Raw genomic sequence first — 20,200 nt, forward strand, 5'->3', positions numbered from 1 at the left:
TTGTGGACACATTAATTAGAGTGCCTGTTTGTTTTTTTTTTTTTAATCATACCCATGGTATATATAAAATTCTATATTTTCATTTACTATTTTCATATAATGAGATACCGTGTACTCATTATATGATTAGCCAGTAAACGACACATGTTTGTAGAACACAACGATCGAATGCGAAAGAGATTTATGGTAGGATTCTTCTCTGGTTATATTATAAGAGAGACATTTTTGTGGAACGATTATTTTGGGGGTTTTGCGATTTTTTCCTACGGTACACATGATTAATGAATGAAATAAAAATAATTTGTGAAGAAGAATGCTCAACATGCCCCGGGTTGGGGGGGGGGGGGTTGTTTCCTGTCCACAAGTACTTTATGAATGGTACTTGGTTTCATATGTGTATTGATATTCTCAATTCTATAAAAAAAATAACAGGTATATGTTTTATGCTTTTAATTAAAGAATGCACATAAAACATAAACATCCTCGATCTCTGTATTTTTCACCCAATGCCTTGTGAGCAAGTACAATTTATCATTTTGTCATAATGTAAATTTGAATACTGTTTTCACATTACTTATTACTTTAAAAACACAAAAGATCAAGTGGGTAACATTTCACAGAATTAAACTAAGTATTGTGTAACATAATTTTTAGAGGAAGCATATAAAAATCTATTTTTTTCCATCCATTTTTACCTATAATGATATGCTACTGTTTCATATTAATTAGCAAAAATTCAAATTCAAGTGCCAATTTTTGTTTGTTCGGGTGTGTGTGTTTTTAGGTTTAATTTTTTTCTCTTTCAATTAGCCATTAGAATCACAACTTTCAATTTGTTTCCGAAGCCAATGCCTTGTGAGCAAGTACAATTTATCATTTTGTCAAATGCTGACTGACTTTTCCATACTGATTGTTAGGCCATTATATTTACACACTGATCGAGTTGCATGTCTATGGATTTTTCCCGTTATTTCTCAATCATGACAAAGGAGCACACGGCGGTAATGACCGGGCGGCAGTGGATACTCACTCCTCAATGGCACCTGATCCCACCTCTCAGTGATGTTTTAGAGGTCCATGTTTGCTCCGTGAACTTATAACATTGGTCTGAGTCAAGGGGGGGGGGATGAATATGGTTTTTCTGCACTAATATGCAATTATCCGTTATCCGTTATATGTTTTACTCAGAAAAATATTTGCATAGGCGTCGGAAACAAATTGCAAGTTGGGGGGGGGGCTAATTGAAAGGGGGGCTAAACCAATAAAAAAAGGTATACCTAATTTTCAATGTATATATTTGCAAAAAAAGTGGGGGTTATCCTCCCCCCCCCCCCCCCCCCCCCGGTTCCAACACCTATGATTTGCACGAAAACGTCATAAATACTTGATAAAATGCAATCCGGATTTGTGGAATACGAGATTCATTTTTTAATTTATATCGTTTTGGAGTTATCCGTTGCGTAATTTATGAACGAACTTCTGCTGTCTTTGAGTTTTCAAGATTGTGGGTAAAGAATGTGACGCTTTGAATAACTTCAGCTTTTACATGTATAGCGTATTGAAATCAAGAGAGGTATTTTATCTTGAAGTATAAGTTTTATTTTATGTGTATTTCCCTTTATTTTAACGTTACCTATTTTATTCTTATTATCTATTCCATTTAATCACCTAAAATTAATGCACCTTATTAAGAAGAATTATATATTTCCAAATGCTAATGGTTATGTTATAAGATATTATGTATAAGTAATTTTGAATAAACTTTCCTGTTATTAATATTATCACTTGTAGTAGATGTTTGATCCGCACCTTTTCTGCCCATCCCCCTTTGTTTACAAGGTTCACATTGACCAATCAAAAATGTCGATTCATCGAGAGTGATGCACTGTAAAGTGTTGTCGCGAAAACGGAGCTCGATGCCGAAGGAGTCTGGTTTAGTTGTTTGTTTATTTTACTCTAGAATACTTTGCATAGTTTGTATTCTGATACACGAAGAAATTCTGTGTATTGGATGCACCATTGATGTCTGATTGACGGAAAAAATTTTCATAATGCGAATCGAGAGAGTACAAAATTCGTAAGTAGCTTAGTCATTTGGTAGGCCTTTGCTGCTTAGTTTGCTTAAAAAAATTGGAGTAGTTTTGCAGAATAAAAAGGGACACTGGTCATATTTTTAAATAATGGAATGAAAACTAAGATTTCATTTATAATATATAAGGCTGTACTTGCAACCTGTCCTGAAGAATTGCTATAACAATAACAAACAGTTACAAAGTCCCTTTGAAACCACTTTTGGGTGCTTAGTCAGGTCCAGTCCAAAGACTGTATCTACCTACATAGCTATTAAAAGCTACGTAGGTATTTAAACCTACCAAAAGTAGCTATTATTTACCAATTTTTTGTTTTATCTACATTTTGTGGTCTAATGAATAAAGGGCGCAACATGGTGAATACCATAATTTTTGATACAGTCACACTAATGATGAATAAGACAAAATTTTGACCAAAAAATGTTTACTTCCTGAATCAGCAGTTTTACATTAGTTTCTATGCAAAATTGATATAGGAAGTAATCATTTTTTGGCCAAATTTTTGTCCTATCCATCATCAGTGTGACAGTATCAAGAAATTCAGTGCTCACCATGGTGCGCCATTCTGCGTTTGGCCGCAAAATGCAAGTAAAGCAGAAAGGTAAAAATAGCTACTATGGATAGGTTTAAATACCTACGTAGCTATTAATATATAGCTATGTTGGTAGAAATAGTCTTTGAACTGGACCTGTTAGTGTATTGCTGACTGTTTATTTTCATGTGCATATATGTATATACCTATAGGAATATCACATTGATATTTTTTACTACAATTAATCACGACAAGGCATGCAACTTTAAATGGAGTGCTACTGTGCCTAAATTGCATCCACATTCAGCAAAAAAACTGTAAATATATAATCGTGCAGTGTTTTAAAATTATTGTGTAAAAAGCTTTTGTCATTTTTTGTCATTTTTTTTTGGTCATTTACTAGAAAGGAAAATTACATTCAGAGGTCATCTTAAGGTCATCACATGTTGATAGAGGAAATGTAGGGTAAAAACAGACTTGAAATTGTTTAGAGATGAAATGAACTTTTGCATTATGAATGTACAATGGTGCATTTAAAATCAAACATTAATTTTTGTGAATGTTTTCTTAGAAATAAAGGAGAAACTATTCGATGAATGTTATTGTTCTGTCTCATAATTAAGCCTGCTCATAATTAGCTCCTCTTCATCACCAGTATAATATGACACACTCTTGAGACATCCAAAGGATGCAATGTGAAATTTTTTGATTAATATTTATTGTTGGGTAGATCAGGAAAAAAAATTACAGCTAGAAAGAGAACTTCAACCTGTCTAAAGAAAATTATATATCATAAGTTACGCTTGAAAAAAAATATATAAAAAACCTCAAGTGCACTGACTATATTTTTGTTATTGGCATGTGATAGTTAAGAAACATTTTTTTTAGGCCTACATATAGTTTCACTTTGTTATAGATCTAAAAAGAAGAAAACAAAGACCTACCAATACAATAGAACAGTACATTCAGTGTCCACTGATTTTCTCGAAGATGACTATTTCAAAAAGTAAGTACTAGCTTTTATAGTATAGGATGTTTTATTTCATAGACAAGTAGCTCTGGAGTTTTACTTTTGTTTAAAGTACTGTATGTGTACTTAAAAAAGCGGGCTTCATAATTTAGTGGCTTTGGCGCGGAAACTGATGCGCTAATTCATGAATACCACTAAGAAATCGTTCATAAATACACTACATGGCACAGACATCTGTAGCGCTAAATTCATGATTACATCAACAACTCCATACCCAGTTAATGGGATAAATTTTGAATACGCTAATTTATGTACATGTACAGTATATTATGGATATTTAAGCATCATTTTCTTTGCATGCTGTGGTAACCTTTGTCTAGTTTGCATTGAGTTGTGGAAATAACTTGTTCCGAATGTATTTTTTATTGGACATTGTAATCATCACAGCATAATGTCAAATTTGTATAAGCTCTAAATAGATTATGATGTATTGGCATCATTATTCATCTTTTTTTTGTTTCAACATATATTTAAAAGGTAATTGTGAAGCTAGTCCATGCTGATATGATGTGTCAGATGTATTATTATTAAACTCTAAAAGTTTTTTAATTAGTGTCTGAAGTCCATTATTTCTCAATATATTATTGAACCAATTCATGCCCATTGAGTTGTACTTCTTGTTTAAACTATTACACAAATATCGTTATTAAATGTATTTAATTGCAGAAATAGATGTACTGGAAATATTATGTTTTTTCAGATTTGTGGTTTGTTGTGAGTGTTCATTTGATTTGAGTTTGGAATTTTAATGCATGTAAACAGTTGCATGGCAGTTCCAAAAGAAATGTTTCTTCAAATCTTGTACATGTATGCATTAACAAACAACATTATATTAATGCTCACGGACTTGTTAACGACTTTGTGACACTTAAAATTCAGAGTGAAGGGATGTAACTTACAGAAGGATGTAGCATTTCAGAATGTTTATATATACATGTTACATAAGTCTAACAACTTGGACTTAATATCAATTGAAATTGCATCCAATTCAGGAACTTTCATTATTTAATCTAAAAATATGAAATTTTCATGGAAATGAATCTAAGGATTGAAAAAAAAACCCACTAAGTTCAACATGCATTTAGAAAACGTAATGAAAATCTTTTTACTGTTTTTCTTCAAGAGTGATATAAACATGTTTAAGGTTTGATATTTTTAAAGGGACCCTATCCCTACTCTGTTTTTCATTATTCCCATTAATGATAAGGTTAATGAAGTATCTTTTGATAATTTCATATTTTTATTCATTAATTGTTAATATTTGTTATAAATTGTGTCTTTCATATTTGTCTGTCCATTTGTCTTCTCACTGTCACATGTGTATAATACAAATGAAGTAGAAATTCCAACAAGTGTTCCTGAACTTGTTTAACACCCAGATACTGACAGCATATGAACTTTTTATGACCAAAACTATTAGTACTCCTCCTTTCATCTTAAGAATGTTTGCTTTTTTCCTTGATCTTATAGAAAATTAAAAAAAAATGCATCATGGATTCCTTCTGGAATGATATTTGTGTACATCTGTTTACTAGTATATAAATATGAGTCCTTTAGAGCTTATGACTCTGCTGTCATTAGAACCTGGAGTGATATGCTTACATGTAGATAACATGGATACAGTTTCCTCTCATTTTGTTTATGCTAATTGTTTCTGAGGAGAAATATTTGAGAGTTTGTGATAAGGATATGTTAATCTAGTAAAAGCTGTTAGCCCTGACACAGAGACAAGGATCAATAATGATTAGCCTGCAGTAACAATAACATCACATCACTGAGCTAGCCACTATAAGCTGTACTGGGGGGTAACAAAGCATAAATTGACTGGGGCATCAGTGCAACACAGATGGGCATCAATAAAATCAACATAAAAAATACTCTTGGTCAATCTTGTGCAAGTGTCTTTTTAATGCACTCAGGGGAGGAAAGTGAATGACAGGAAAAAAAGTCTATATTTAAGTGCTTTTATTATTTTCATCTGATTCTTCACAATGCCCAGGGAGGGGATGTTTCAGGTTCAATTCTTATTCCAAGGGCTGTATCAAATATTAGATGCTTGGCTGCTTAAAATGTTGTTTATGTAGAAAATATTAGAATCCTTTTGCCGAGAGAGGCATGCTGGATGCTGAATTTGTTTATCCCAGTCAATCTGGCTGTGAGAAAAGATGGGGCTGGTTTACTTGTTAATAAAAATAACAGGCAATTATCTAGAAGAAAAATAAACAAGGCCTTCAATGCTGCAAGCCACAAAGTAAGTTGGCAAGATTTAGGTAAATGGTGAGTTGGTCTGATTTTACACAAAATGCTACATACAATTGTATAGAAAAGCTGTTATGAAAAAACATGAATCTATAATCCATATTATGATTTAAATGAACTTTTAAATTGACATAGACTAGTGTTATCTGACTTTCAGTAATGAATTGAAATTTTACAAAATTGAAATGCTTAGTGATTTGGATTGTAATCTTTTGAATAGTTTTAGCTTTTGGCTTGACTGGGTGACCCTAGGCGTAATGTTATATAAGCCAGCTAATAATGGCCAGGAGAAATGTCATGTATAGTGTGGACATTACGTACCCTGAATAGGCACTAAATAACGGTTCTTCATTTCTCTTGTTTACACTATTGGATGTGCATTTTTTTTACAACTCTTTATTTAAATTCTTCAGGATGAGTAAAACAGATTACACCTATTCACGAAGGTAAGTTCTTATTGCTGGTATTTTCTGTAGGATTTTATCAAATATTAATGTATTATTGTAACAGCTAGTGTACATATAGATACATGAACCTCCAACAAATTGTTTCAGAAGAGATTTGGGGTTTTCAGTTTTATTATGAATTAAAAAACTCAAAATACAGGGATTTAATACTGCTTAATCACATGTACTAAATAGTTATATATTGCTCATGTGTGTTGTGCTGTGATTATGAATTATATATCTGTGGAATTGTTCTGTTTCTTTACAGCTTGAAAGAAAGTGCAAAGTGATTGAAATAATGTTTTGATAAAGGAAATAAATCATTTAGTGTGGGAGTTAAAGGGTTTAGAGTTTTTTAAATGCTGATAGATGTTTTAAATTTTGTGTATGATAATTACATGTTGTATCATAATGATGTATGGGAAGGATATTTTGCTTGACTGGAGATAGGAGTTAATGTAAACTAGAGGTGTTCTAGTCAGACAAGTAATAACTCTATACATTCACTTCATGGCCCACTGGTTGCATGAATTATTTCAAGTTGGATGTTGTTTAATGTGCTTCACCGGTTTAAAGTGCTTACAATATTAAGATGTCTGAAGTAAGATTTCTCTACTGCTGATTGGTATATTATTCCCTTTTTACTTCAGTCCAAGTTATAGAAGAAAAGCAGAAAGTTCTTATTACCAAATTCCCAACATGTCTCGAGCACATGTGAAGGGGTCAGTAAGACCTTATGTGACGACCGGTGATTTGTATGTCAGTTCTGATGAGGAGGACAGCCATTATATAACAGAGAAGAGACTGTCCACAAGAACTGGTAGGTATATAATGGATTGTATTTCACAGCAAGACAGTAATATAAGGCAATGTTTATACAGGGTTACTCAGACATAATGTGTTCATCCACTGTAAGTGTTGTATAATGTAGCATTTAGTATTTCCTGTTTATATGTGTTGATCTTTACTATTTAAAGAAATTTTAATGAGTTATTTTTAGTGCGCAGTATCTTACCTGAAAAATTCAAATGGTAATAAGGGAACAATGTTGAATAAAAAAGTTATTTTTCCTAAATTTTGTAAATATCAAGGTCAGATATTATCTTTTTAAGACCATGTTTTTGTAAGCGCTGCAAGCATGTAAAAATTGTTAATCCCCATAAAATTTACCTGAGCTGTTATTAAAACACAGACTTTCCCTATGTAGTTCTGGGCAACTAAAAAATCTTAGATTTTCTTTTAGATTAGAATGCAAATTAAAAGTTACATTAAAGTGATGGCATAAAAAACTAAAAAAAAATGTAATTTAAAATTGCACTTGTTTGAAGCTATGCATTTGGTATAAACTGTTTTTCCCCAGAGTATGTTTCTATTAATTCATAGAGAAGTTTGTGTGTTATTCTGTTATAATATGTCATTTAATGAGTCAAAGACTTCCACAAACAATAGACTTTTAGACTTATTCTCCTGGCTTGAAAGATAGCTACCCTCTTAATTATAGTTTTTATATACTTTTTAAAGTCTTTGAAATTTAGACACCAAGGCATTTAAATAACTGAATAGATTTTGAAATATATGTCATTTTTTGTTTGTTACAGTTTATGAGGATGGGATTCTACTTAGGTCAGGCAACAGTTTAAAGAATGCCAGGACTGTGATAGAGAAGCAGAACAAAAAGAACAGGAGGTCACTGCAGGGTGTGAACGTGAACAAGAACGCCAGGGAGTCCAGGAGGTCACTACAGTCGCTGAGTACACTGGACAATGGCCGCGAGTCCCGGAGCATCACACGGACGTCGAGATCGCGGAGATCCCAGGCCTCCAATCTCATCACCAGCACCAATCAGATGTCAGAGACAAGGTCATCCACAAGGTCGTCCTCAGCCTCCATGTCATCTCTGATGTCATCAAAGTCATCCTTCATCGACTCGGTCAGGAAAACTCTGATTGGAGAGTTTAACGATCTGGAAATGGAGAAAGGCATGAAGGAAATCCAAAACTCTAACAGAAAAATCAAGTTATATGGTAATGTTTTATATGGCCATTTGAAATTAATTTCCTGCAAGTCTTTCTACTACTACACATTGTATTCAGACTTATTACCGGGTAACTGATTTTTATTGAATAAAAGAGGTATCTTGCGTAAATAAAATGTTGCCAAGCTTCACAGTAGCCTATTATAGAGTAACATTTCTTTCATTCCAGGTTTGGATCAAGTAGACTCAGATGAAATGTCAGGTATGGAAATTAGTGCATTCTATTCACATTTAGACTAATGCAACACTTCATATACATACATATAAAACACAGTAGTATAAGGTTTTAACTTTAAATGATATCTTTACATGCAGTTTTGTCTTGTTTAGTTTTCTGAAATACAATCTTCAATGAAAATCATGTTATATTCAGTGTGATCTTTTAATGTTGCAGGAATTGAATCTGAAGTAGAGTTTACTGGTATGTACTATACTTTTTTTTTGGGGGGGGGGGGTGTTTATATGTGTACAGATTGGTAAATTTTTCACCAGAATTGAATTTTCCCTTTATTCGGTATGTTTGTTGAATTCTTTGATGATGACATACATGCTATGTATTTCACAGGGACCAACATGTCAGGTTACCACTCAAACTCTTCACACAGTAGGAGCCACACTAGGAACTCCCAGTCAGACACCACCACCACCAGCAGCACCGCCACATCAGATTCCTCGTCATCAGTGGTCACCACCACCACCACCACCACCGTCGTCACCACAATCATTGGTAACGTAAAACCTGGTATTGTAATGGGAAAAAGATATTGTAGGCATTAATGACTGACATTTTGGCATGATGTTTATTTACTAAAGCTTAACAGAATATCAGCAGAAAGTAAACCTATTAAATACAAAAACCCAACCTTATATGGGAAATATCATTTTGAAATCATTGATGAAATAAAGGTGGTAATTCATATTTAGATATTAAATCTGAACCTGATTTGTAAAAGAAAGAGAGTAAAATTTGTTTGCCACATTAGTCTTCTCAAAACTACCATTCTCCAGCTGCTATATAGTGGTAAGCATCTGCTTTGTTCAGGGTTCAGTGTATTTCACAGACTACCTGAGCACACATCTCCATTGTCATTTTGATATATTAAGGTGCAAAAAAAGACCAGTTTGCTTTTGTCAAAAACAATATTGTTTGCATTATCATTGCAGAAACCATTACAACAGCAGCCAGGCCTGTTACTGAACCAGTCTGGAATACTGTAGGAGAACCAATCTGGAATCATGTGGGACGACCTGTGTGGAATCATGTGGGGAGGCCGGTTTGGAGATACGTGTGTCGACCACTCTTATCACTGACCAGTAGGGTGGTGTCCACGGTACTCCTCCTGTTGTATCACCTTATCTGGACCTCCACACTACGACATCTTGTTAATGGCTGTGCTTTTGTGACACGGAAAACTCTCTCAGCTGCTCAATCCGTCTTTGTACAAATGTTTGTCTGGGAAGTAGGAGTTTTCTCAAGGTAAAACTGTATTTTCTTTAATTGTTTATGTAACGAAAAGGAGGAGTATACCACATATATACATTTATTTAGAATAATTTTGACTGCTGGATTGATCATATACAATTATAGAATTATATAATATAAAATTGTTATTTAAATAATTAAGTGAATGGTTTTGTAATTCTGCCTGGGGAGGTATTTATTGTAACAGAGTTTTTTATATACATTACAGGATGTCTTATCTATCCCGGATGTGTTGTATTGTCTTGCCACTGTTACTGATTTTACCATTGTTATTGTTTGCAAGTAAGAATTATATCACGAGTATATACATGCACAAGTGACGCTTTAATAGAAGCTCAAAAATTGTTATCACAAAAAGTTCTTATTCTCTTATTTTTATTGTATTGCTATCTTGGTATTTATATAGGTTTTTATTCCTTGAAACAAACAGTTGTCATTTCTTTCCAGTATATCCTTACATTACACCGGCAGCTTTCATAGATATCAGGGATAATGATTCTATACTGGATTTATCAAAGGTAGCTTTTCATTATTTTCCTTGAGGCTTTGTAAATTTTCTATAAGTAGAGTATTACTGAAAAATACTTGCAAAGAAATCTAAATGGCACTGACTACTTTCTGCCAAGTAATCATGATAATAGAAATTTTAATTTTATTAGAGAAAAGGGGAAAAGCCCTTTGTGATTGCATTGTATTTTCATAACATGAATGACATAAAAAAAAATTTTAAAATATTTCCCTGAGAATCACTATTAATGATAAATATGTCATCACATTTAGACTTCTATAAAGACTACAAATAGGTGTCTAATTAAAGAAGAAAAGATTTACTGTAAAAGTTTCTATGTTAAGCTTTCATGTAGAAGGAGACAATGATTCATTCACATATTAAGAGAGAAAAAAACCCAACATTTTTTAGATGAACGGAATAAGTCCTCATGAATTAAGAGAGCACGTGAGAAGAATAGTCATACAGATCAGCGAGGGGCGAGATGAATCTCTCTCTGTGGGGGAAGTAGAGAAAATAGTAGCCACGATGGTGGAACAGAGATTGAATGAAGAAAAATTAGCCAATCAGAATCGCTGGCTGGAGGAAGAGGCGGCTAAACAGGTACATACGACAGAAAGAATGCGGTAGATGATAGATATAGTCCTTGTTTCAGTATAGTGTATATTTCATAACTTTTAGAAATGTAATCAATTCATCATGCACTAGTTTTGTAAACTTCCACTAGTTTGTTAATGCACCAAACAGCTTTTTTTCTGTAAAAGTAATCTGCATGTTGTAATAAGTTTAACATTTTACACAGCTTAGAGATGCATTAATTAGCATAGAAGCTCAAAAAACTAACAAAATCAGAGAGGAGGAGGACACACCAACATGTAAACCAAATATAGAGACAGAGGATGCATCATCTAAACCAAGCTTGGATACAGAAAGAGAGGCTACACCAAATATTCACAAAGATAAAAAATATAGTCCAAGCATTGACACACAGGAAACATACAAACCAAGCAATGACACAGAAAAAGCATGTAAAGCAAGCAATGACACAGAAAAAGCATGTAAAGCAAGCAACAACACAGAAAAAGCATGTAAAGCAAGCATTTCAAAGGAAGAAAAATGGGAACAAGGCTTATACTTAGAGGAAAAACCTAAGCCAGCCATTGACCAACACAAAGAATGTAAATCAAATGTTGATGCAGAGGAAAACTATTATCAAAGCATTGATGCAGATACACAAAAATTTAAACCAGATGAAGAAACAATAGAAACACCAAAACCAAGTGTGGACATGGGCATAAAATGTAAAGAAACAGGGGAAGCAGATAAAAAACCTAAACCAACTATAGACAATGAAGAAAAGTTTGAAGGAAGTGGAGAAATGGGAGAACACCTCAAAGGAATTGTGGACACTGAAGAAAAAGGTGAAAAAAGTATGGAAGAGGAAGAAGAACCCAATGCAAGTCTGGACACAGCAGAAAAATGTCAAGAAAATAGAGAAGATGAAGAAAAATTCCAACAAAATTTAGATAGTGTTGGAAAATGTGAAAAAGATGAAATGGTGGAAGAAAATCTCAATCCAAGTGTGGACATTGAAGAAAATTTAAAAGAAAGTGAAGAAGTAAAAGAAAACCCCAAAGAGAATGTGGACTTTGAAGGAAAATGTGAAAAAAGTATAAAAGAGGAGGAAAAGCCAAAAATAAGCATGGAAATCGGAGAACAATGTAGTGAAAAGGATGAAGAAAACCTTAAACCAGAACAAAAGCCAAGAAGTGTGGACACAGAAGGAAAATGTGAAAAAAGTACAGAAGAAGAAGAGGAAAAGCCAAAAATAAATGAGGACACTGAAGAACAATGTAGAGAAAAAGATGAAGATAACTTTAAACCAGAACAAAAGCCAAGAAGTGTGGACACTGAAGGAAAATGTGAAAAAAGTACAGAAGAAGAAGAAAAGCCAAAAATAAGTGAGGACACTGAAGAACAATGTAGAGGAAAAGATGAAGATAACCTTAAACCAGAACAGAAGCCAAGAACAAGTGTGGACACTGAAGGAAAATGTGGAAAAAGTACAGAAGAGGAAAAAAAGCCCAAAATTAAAGGAAAACTTGAAAAAAGTAGAGAAGAGGAAGAAGAAAACCTTAAACCAGTTGGAGACTCTCCTGGAAAATGTGAAGAAAGTGAAGAACCAAAGACCAAAACAAATGTGGTCACTGAAGGAAAATGTGAAGAAAGAAAGCCAAAATCAAATGTGGACACTGAAGGAAAATGTGAAGAAAGAAAGCCAAAATCAAATGTGGACACTGAAGGAAAATGTGAAGAAAGTGAAGAACCAAAGACCAAAACAAATGTGGACACTGAAGGAAAATGTGAAGAAACAAAGCCAAAATCAAATGTGGACACTGAAGGAACATGTGAACAACCAAAGACAAAAACAAATGTGAACACTGAAGGAACATGTGAAGAAACAAAGCCAAAATCAAATGTGGACACTGAGGGAAAATGTGAAGAAACAAAGCCAAAAACAAATGTGGACACTGAAGGAAATTGTGAAGAAACAAGGCCAAAAACAAATGTGGACACTGAAGGAAAATGTGAAGAAACAAAGCCAAAAACAAATGTGGACACTGAGGGAAAATGTGAAGAAACAAAGCCAAAAACAAATGTGGACACTGAAGGAAAATGTGAAGAAACAAAGCCAAAAACAAACGTGGACACTGAGGGAAAATGTGAAGAAACAAAGACAAAATCAAATGTGGACACTGAAGGAAAATGTGAAGAGACAAAGCCAAAAACAAATGTGGACACCGAAGGAAAATGTGAAGAAACAAAGCCAAAAACAAATGTGGACACTGAAGGAAACATGTGAAGAAAATGTAGAGGCAGATGAAACTCTTAAAGCAGATTTTGATTCAGAAGAAATTTCTTCAGACACTGTAGATGAAAAACTCACAGAAAGTGCAGACTCTGAAAAAACACATACTGCTGAATCCTTCTCAGAACAAGAATTTGATATATGTGAGGAATTTCCTGATGAAGATCAGTCAGATGCTGCTGCTTTGTTCTGTGAAGATCCAGCTGAAGATGATGTAGGAATATGTAAAGCAGATCAGGAGCTGGAAAACCTCAGACACGAACTTCGTAAAAAAGAGGGAATGTCTTCTAAATGTAAGATGGGAGGTTCTAGCGCAGTCAGTGCTGCATGTTATTCACCTAACCCATTTGTTGGCAGAAATGTCTACAAAGAAATTCTTTCAAGCCCTGGTAGGAAGTGCAAATATGTTCCACTGCCAGGAAAGGAAAAAGCAATGAATAATACTTCTCGAAATAAAAAATGTAAAGCAAGACCTTTCTGGATAGAGAAAAACAGAGCTCAAGGATTTGTATGTAATCAAGCCTGCATGAAGTTTGACTTCCTAAATTTGTTTTTGAATTTCAGTTTTGATTTTTAATTAAGTTAATGTTTCTTTTTTCAGATTTTTTTGCTGTTGCAGACATATATGTGTTTCTGTTTAGTTACTGTATATTTTTGCGTTTAATTTTGTTGGGCGACATTAAAAGACATATATGTGGGCGTTTCAAGTGAAATAACATGGGGCGAAAATAACCCTGTATACAGTATTACATTCATTTTTCCAGTCTTGTTCTTAGCATGTGAATTTATATTTAAGCTGCTGTTTGCTGAATGTTTTGTTTCAAATAATTTTTATGAATTAAAGTTAATATCTGATAATAGACTGTTTTAATGTAAAACATGAATATTATAATTAAAAGAAATTTATTATATGTTCTAATTGATGTTTAATGAATTACAATATGTATATAACTTTATAATAATTTTCTAATGGCTTTAAATGACAGGTAGAGAAGACCAACATAACAGAGGAGATACTGAGGGTGCTGCAGGACCTGAATGTGCGGGGGGATAGCCTCACTGAGAGGGACATCAGGACGATTGTCGGGGAGGTGGTGAAGCATGAGGTCACAGGGATACAGGACCGCATTACAGAGCAGGCACAGTCACAGGTCAGTCAGTCAGGCTTAATAGCAATTATAACATCACATACACACAGGTAGCCGTCATTGAGGGGAAAAAGTTGATAGTTACCTTCAAAATTACTGTATACAGGGAAATTTTCGTCCCCGTTTTATTTGCCTTAAATGAAATGGGGCAAAATTATCTTAAAAAGAATTGAAATTGGGTGAATTTAAAATGGGGCAAAATATTTTCTGTGTGAATGGGTGAAAATAACACGGGGCGAAAATAACCCTGTATACAGCATCAATATTATTTGGAAAAACTCGTCAAGATCTCGCTTTTGAAAAGTGAAAATTATGTCTCAGTAATACAATGTAAATGCTGTGCTACCAACACACAAATGATGTTGGGGACATGACTGCAACAGAAATTTATTCCTCATGCTACCCAAATGGGCAGCAAAAATTGACTAAAATAAAATTAACAAGAAATTACAAAATGTAAATGATAATTTTGAATTTAAAAGGTGTCAGAGAAGAAGGAGAATGGTGAAGTGATGCTGACTCTTCAAAATGATCTTAAAACGAGTATCACAGTAAGTCAAGTTCGGATTGATGTTGGCATTTTAATTGCTGCATTTTGTTTTGTGCAAATAAACATTATCAATGGGAAAACTTTACCGGTAAATAAAATCATTTTTTATGAAAATTTGAGTAGCAAAACTTTTAAAGAAAAAAAAAAGCATTAATAGTTAGTTGTTAAGTATTTTTGTATTAAACTAGTCTTTCATTTCAGAATCTTGAGCAAAAATTGGCTGATGAACTGGAGAGAATAAAAAGGTTTGAATTTTGCTTAATTATAAAAAGTCAGATTTCTCTATGGTACATGTATGTTGAATGACCAGTGTTAGCCTATTTTAAACATTTTAGTCACACTGTGGAAGGTAGTGATACGACAGTGGAAGCCTCGGCTAGCCTTCTACAGATACAAGACGATCTGTCCTCAGTGCGAGCTCGATTAGATAGCCTAGAGCTGGAGAAAGCGTGGTTAGCAGGACAGCTCAAGAACTGCTGCAGGAACGAGAGTTTCTACACAGCCCTGGTGCAGGACAAGGTCAACTTAATTCTGGGTCAGGTAGGAGTTTTATTGACTTTATCCTGAAAATTACAAAGGGAACATTTTAATACCAATAAGATGCATTACATTGTGACAACTGTTCAGTATGTGGTATGGCTGTTGAAGGGTTTAATTCTTCTAGAGATAGAAGTTTACTTTTCTGTAAAATTCATTTTCTTTCATGTAGATTTTCTCTGCTGTAATGTTTTGAGTCCTTAAATTTGTTCTTTTTAAACATTTTTTCCTGTATTTACAGAGATGAATTTCAGTGTTTGCATTTTAAACATACTAATCGACTCACATTAAATCTGTTTGTTTGTTACTCAGATAATGTCAGGGAATGATACAGGCGGTGCTGACCAGTACCTGTTTGGAGCTTGGTTAAACTCCACCTTTATCAAGAAAAGTGACCTGGAGAAATACATGGCAGACTTTGGTGAGGAGCTCAGCAATAAAATTCTACAGGAAATGTCTAGAACTGAGGCCACGGAGGTCTACGTATCAGATTCCGGGGGACAGGGTTTGGTGACAGAGAAGGTAAGGGCACTGATTGATTGGTCAGGAATATTAGATCACTAATCTACTAATTCACACCTATTGCTCTCTGGTATTTCTTTTCATTGCTTGTCATACTGAAACATGTTAACTTTTGAATTTTTTCAATTACTTTTCTGAAACTGTTGCATTAGTTTATACATGTATTTTATTTAAAAATATATAAAATTCGTTATTGATTTACTTATTGCAAATATTAGATTATGGGGCCAAAAATTTCATATCGGATTTTTTCCCACAATAAGGGATATTTTTAAAAGCAGTTTTTACAATGATTTTGTATGAAAAGTCATTATAAAAAAAAGAAAAACAAAATTTTACTTTCTTAAAATTTTTATGTACTCCTATCACTTTTTACAACATTTTTTATACTTTCTGTAATTGTGATTTGAAAGTTGAACAAATAAATGAATAATTTTGACTTTATAATATGTACCTAAAGACCTTAGTTATAAATGTATCACGCAACAAAAAATCGCGATATACCGGTATACCAATAAAATTGCACATCCCTATAAAAGAATACTCCTATACTCGCAGTAGATGTTCTTGTTAGCTTAGTTATAAATTAAAGGAAGTTAAGTACAGAAGTAAAATTTTGACATTGATTTCCACAAAGTCCCTTGCTTCTTTGCCCACCACTCTCACTACTGCCATAAAATTCCAATGACATAACTCACTCTTAAGGTTCAACATCAAGATAAAACCATGAAAACAATCACCAGTACATATGTTTTTCCTAAATTGACTGAGTATGAATAATTCATTGAGGGTTTTACAATGAATTTTAGTTTCTTTTTCTTTTACCTGCAAAACTATGTGTCACTGTTATATCGCTTACCTCATTATAATGCCAGGTTTGCCTAGGTACAATTGTGACAGGATACAAAAAGTACACTGAATTTTTAAGTCACACTGCATTTTGGAAAAAAAACAAATAATACGCAGTTAATTTTTAGCGATATTCAATTTTAGGGATGTCAGCACCCTGGCTAATAATGCCAAATTAAATCCTTGCTAAAAATTCTACTTATACAGTATGTAATTTCTGTTTCTAAATACTTTTATTTGACAGAAGTTCGATGTTAGAATAGTTTTGATGATTTGTTTTATACAGGTTGTGAGACAGATCGTGACTGAAGCTTTGGAAAAGTTCAGTGCAGACAAAATAGCCCTGCCAGATTTTGCTTTGGAGTCTGCAGGTCTGTACTAATCTACTGAATAAATATCACCATAGTTTGTCCTTTGATATGGTTATAGAAATTGTGTATGCTAGTTCTTTAACATTGGTTTTAGAACAGAAGTTTGATCCATTTTCAAATGTATAACATGAACGATATGAATATTGACAATCATTAACAACCTCATGTATCTTACAGGTGGTAGTATTATCAGTACAAAGTGTTCCGAGACATTCCACAAAAACACCGCTCGTCTGAGTATACTGGGGATTCCCCTCTGGTACGTCTCCAACTCGCCTCGCAGCGTCATACAGGTAAGTCGTTAGTTAGGAGTGCAGGCATCTTCATCTGTAGTCAGAGCAGTTAAAAGACTGTGGAGTTCTAATTTATAGGGACGATGTTCATACCTTCTTGGGTAACCATATGCTGGTTCATAGGGATGTCATTTTGTGGGTAATTCATGTGTTCCTAGGATTCAATAAACTGATATATGTTGATGCAGATGTTATCATTCTGGGGATTTAAATTTGTGGAGAGGGTTAAGCATATATATTTCAGTTCAGCATTTAATTAACTATTGCTGACTAGATTATTGTTTGCCAATTGTGAGAAACACAGATTCTTGTCATATTTAATAGATTACAGGATTATATTTTGAGTATCTCGTATTAGTATGTCTGTATATTATTGTGTAGAATATATAAATACATGTACACATTTAATTTGTATAAAATATGTTCTACACCCTGCCATGTTTTTGAATTGTATAGAACATGATCCTATTAATGTCCTGGCATCTGTTTACAGCCGGAGACACAGCCTGGGTCCTGCTGGGCCTTTCAGGGTGATAAGGGTCACCTTGTGATTGAGTTATCAGACAACATCACCCCCACAGCATTCACCCTGGAGCACATCCCCAAGTCCCTGGCCCCCGAGGGAAAAATTGATAGCGCCCCCAAAGACTTTACAGTCATTGTAAGTAAACAGGATATATTTTCTGACTGTAGCCTGAAAACTCTTAGAAGAGTTTTTGTAGAAATATTTACGGATGTTAATTATGCTGATGGGAACAAAAATATCATGTTATATTATTTCTGCAATACCAGGTTAATGTATTATATATAATGATTAAATTGAATAAATATTGATTAAATTGGGTTATATTTATGCAAAAGCTTTTCTTATTTTGTTTTTAGTGTGAATTACCCCCAAACATAAATGTCCATGTTTACTGTATCAAATTACATGTACTTTTCAATTTGCTTAAATGCTTTAAATAAAGTAAAATATAATGCTGTTTTCACTTTAGGGCCTGAACAATGAAAATGACAAAGTAGGAGAGCGTTTAGGAAACTTCACCTATACAGATAGGGGACCCCCTCTACAGACGTTCAAAGTACAGGTAATTAATACACTGTATATGGAAGTAGGTCACTAGAGAGGAAGTAGGTCACTAGTGATATCACAGTATCTAGTACAAGTAGTATCAGGAAGTAGTTCACTAGGGACTAAATATTATTGATAATATTGAGAATAGTTCAGTCTTGATATAGCAGTTCACTTGTGATATCAGAGTATCTTTTAATTGCAGCAATACATATAGAACTAGTTCATTTGTGTTAAAATTACAAGGTAACTTTAAAATGGAAACATTTCTGTGGGCTGCCAGAGAGTTTCTAATCATTCCTCTGAATTTTTATCATTTCAGAAGCCTAATGTTGGTGTTTACAAGTTTGTTCAACTGAGTATTTTAAGTAACCATGGAAATCCATTGTATACATGCCTATACAGATTCAGGGTGCATGGTATACCACACAAACCAAAGAAAAGGGAGAAAAATTAACCTCATATAGAGCTATACACAAACTTCAAGAAAATCTGTGAATGGTGTTTTTTTCACAGAAAAAGATTTACCAATGCAAAAATAGTAGAATCTGTGATAATCATAATACATGTATTGGTGTCTTTAGAAATTTTTAGTGAAACCTTGATTTCCTTTAGATCATGGGAGAAAAACAATCAAAATAATGGACCTACACCTTTGTGGTACATTTAGAGATTGTACATTTTGCATAATTGACAATTTTTATTCATGGTACTGAAGGCGTTATTATAAAGTGCTGTTACTGCTCAGTGAAAATTATTGTAAACCACCATAACTGTGTTCACTTGGTGTCTGTAATGACATTTTTTATATAATAAGTAATTTAATTGATGTACATGTATATATTTTTTTCTTTTATTTTAATCCATGTTGTATTATCTTTATTATATTTCCTAGTGGAATATAGCAATATGTTGTTGTTTTTTTAATGGTAGATTTTTTAAACTCTGGATCTTAGTAGCTATTGATGATAGATTTTAGAGGTAAAGGTTTACAGAAACAATTTTAAATTATAAATTGTTATGTTCATTATTTTGTTGTTGCTGAATTTTTGGATATGATTGACTCATATTTGATTATTTTACTTTTTAAACAGATAGGGTATATAGTGCCAGTAGTGTTTTTTAGCTCACCTGAGCCGAAGGCTCAAGTGAGCTTTTCTGATCACATTTTGTCCGGCGTCCGTCTGTCCGTCTAGCTGTCTGTCTGTCCGTCTGTCTGTCTGTCTGTAAACTTTTCACATTTTCGACTTCTTCTCAAGAACCGCTGGGCCAATTTCAACCAAACTTGCCACAAAGTATCCTTGGGTGAAGGGGATTCAAGTTTGTTCAAATGAAAGGCCACGCCCCTTATTCAAGGGGAGATTATTGGGAATTAATGAAAATTTAGTGGTATATTTTTAAAATCTTCTCCTCAAGAACCACTGTGCCAGGAAAGATGAAACTTAAGGGGAAACATCCTCAGGTAGTGTAGATTCAAGTTTGTTCAAATCATGACCCCCGGGGGTAGGGCGGGGCCAAAATGGCTGACCAATGTTTTACATAGAAAGATATAAGAAAATTCTTTAAAAATCTTCTTCTCAAGAATGACAAAGCCAATATTCATCAT

The 20,200-nt window shown here is 33.7% G+C and overlaps 1 protein-coding gene across 5 annotated transcripts; it reads left to right on the top strand.

Annotated features, from left to right (window-relative positions):
• The first annotated feature begins 1,440 nt into the window (after window positions 1-1,440).
• Window positions 1,441-20,019, top strand: LOC134277098 (uncharacterized). Of its 5 annotated transcripts, none has more exons than XM_062759383.1 (22): window positions 1,441-1,508; window positions 3,539-3,628; window positions 6,325-6,357; window positions 7,008-7,177; window positions 7,956-8,381; window positions 8,562-8,594; window positions 8,787-8,813; window positions 8,958-9,119; window positions 9,557-9,869; window positions 10,084-10,157; window positions 10,323-10,393; window positions 10,795-10,986; window positions 14,239-14,403; window positions 14,883-14,951; window positions 15,152-15,195; window positions 15,286-15,490; window positions 15,800-16,009; window positions 17,145-17,229; window positions 17,407-17,522; window positions 18,016-18,183; window positions 18,518-18,610; window positions 18,917-20,019. In XM_062759383.1, the coding sequence occupies exons 1-22, from the start codon at window positions 1,468-1,470 to the stop codon at window positions 19,049-19,051; spliced, it is 2,922 nt and encodes a 973-aa protein (XP_062615367.1). In that variant the 5' UTR covers window positions 1,441-1,467; the 3' UTR covers window positions 19,052-20,019. The 5 variants fall into 5 exon arrangements, with proteins under 5 accessions (XP_062615367.1, XP_062615368.1, XP_062615366.1 ...); XM_062759384.1 differs by lacking the exon at window positions 1,441-1,508 and adding an exon at window positions 1,862-2,077 and having other exon boundaries at window positions 18,917-20,017; XM_062759382.1 differs by lacking the exons at window positions 1,441-1,508; window positions 3,539-3,628 and adding an exon at window positions 5,193-5,929.
• Window positions 20,020-20,200: the final 181 nt, after the last annotated feature.

This window comes from Saccostrea cucullata, unplaced genomic scaffold (assembly GCF_032062105.1).
Source record: "Saccostrea cucullata isolate Sc308-1 unplaced genomic scaffold, CSIRO_AGI_Scuc_v1 ctg564, whole genome shotgun sequence".
NCBI classification, from domain to species: domain Eukaryota; kingdom Metazoa; phylum Mollusca; class Bivalvia; order Ostreida; family Ostreidae; genus Saccostrea; species Saccostrea cuccullata.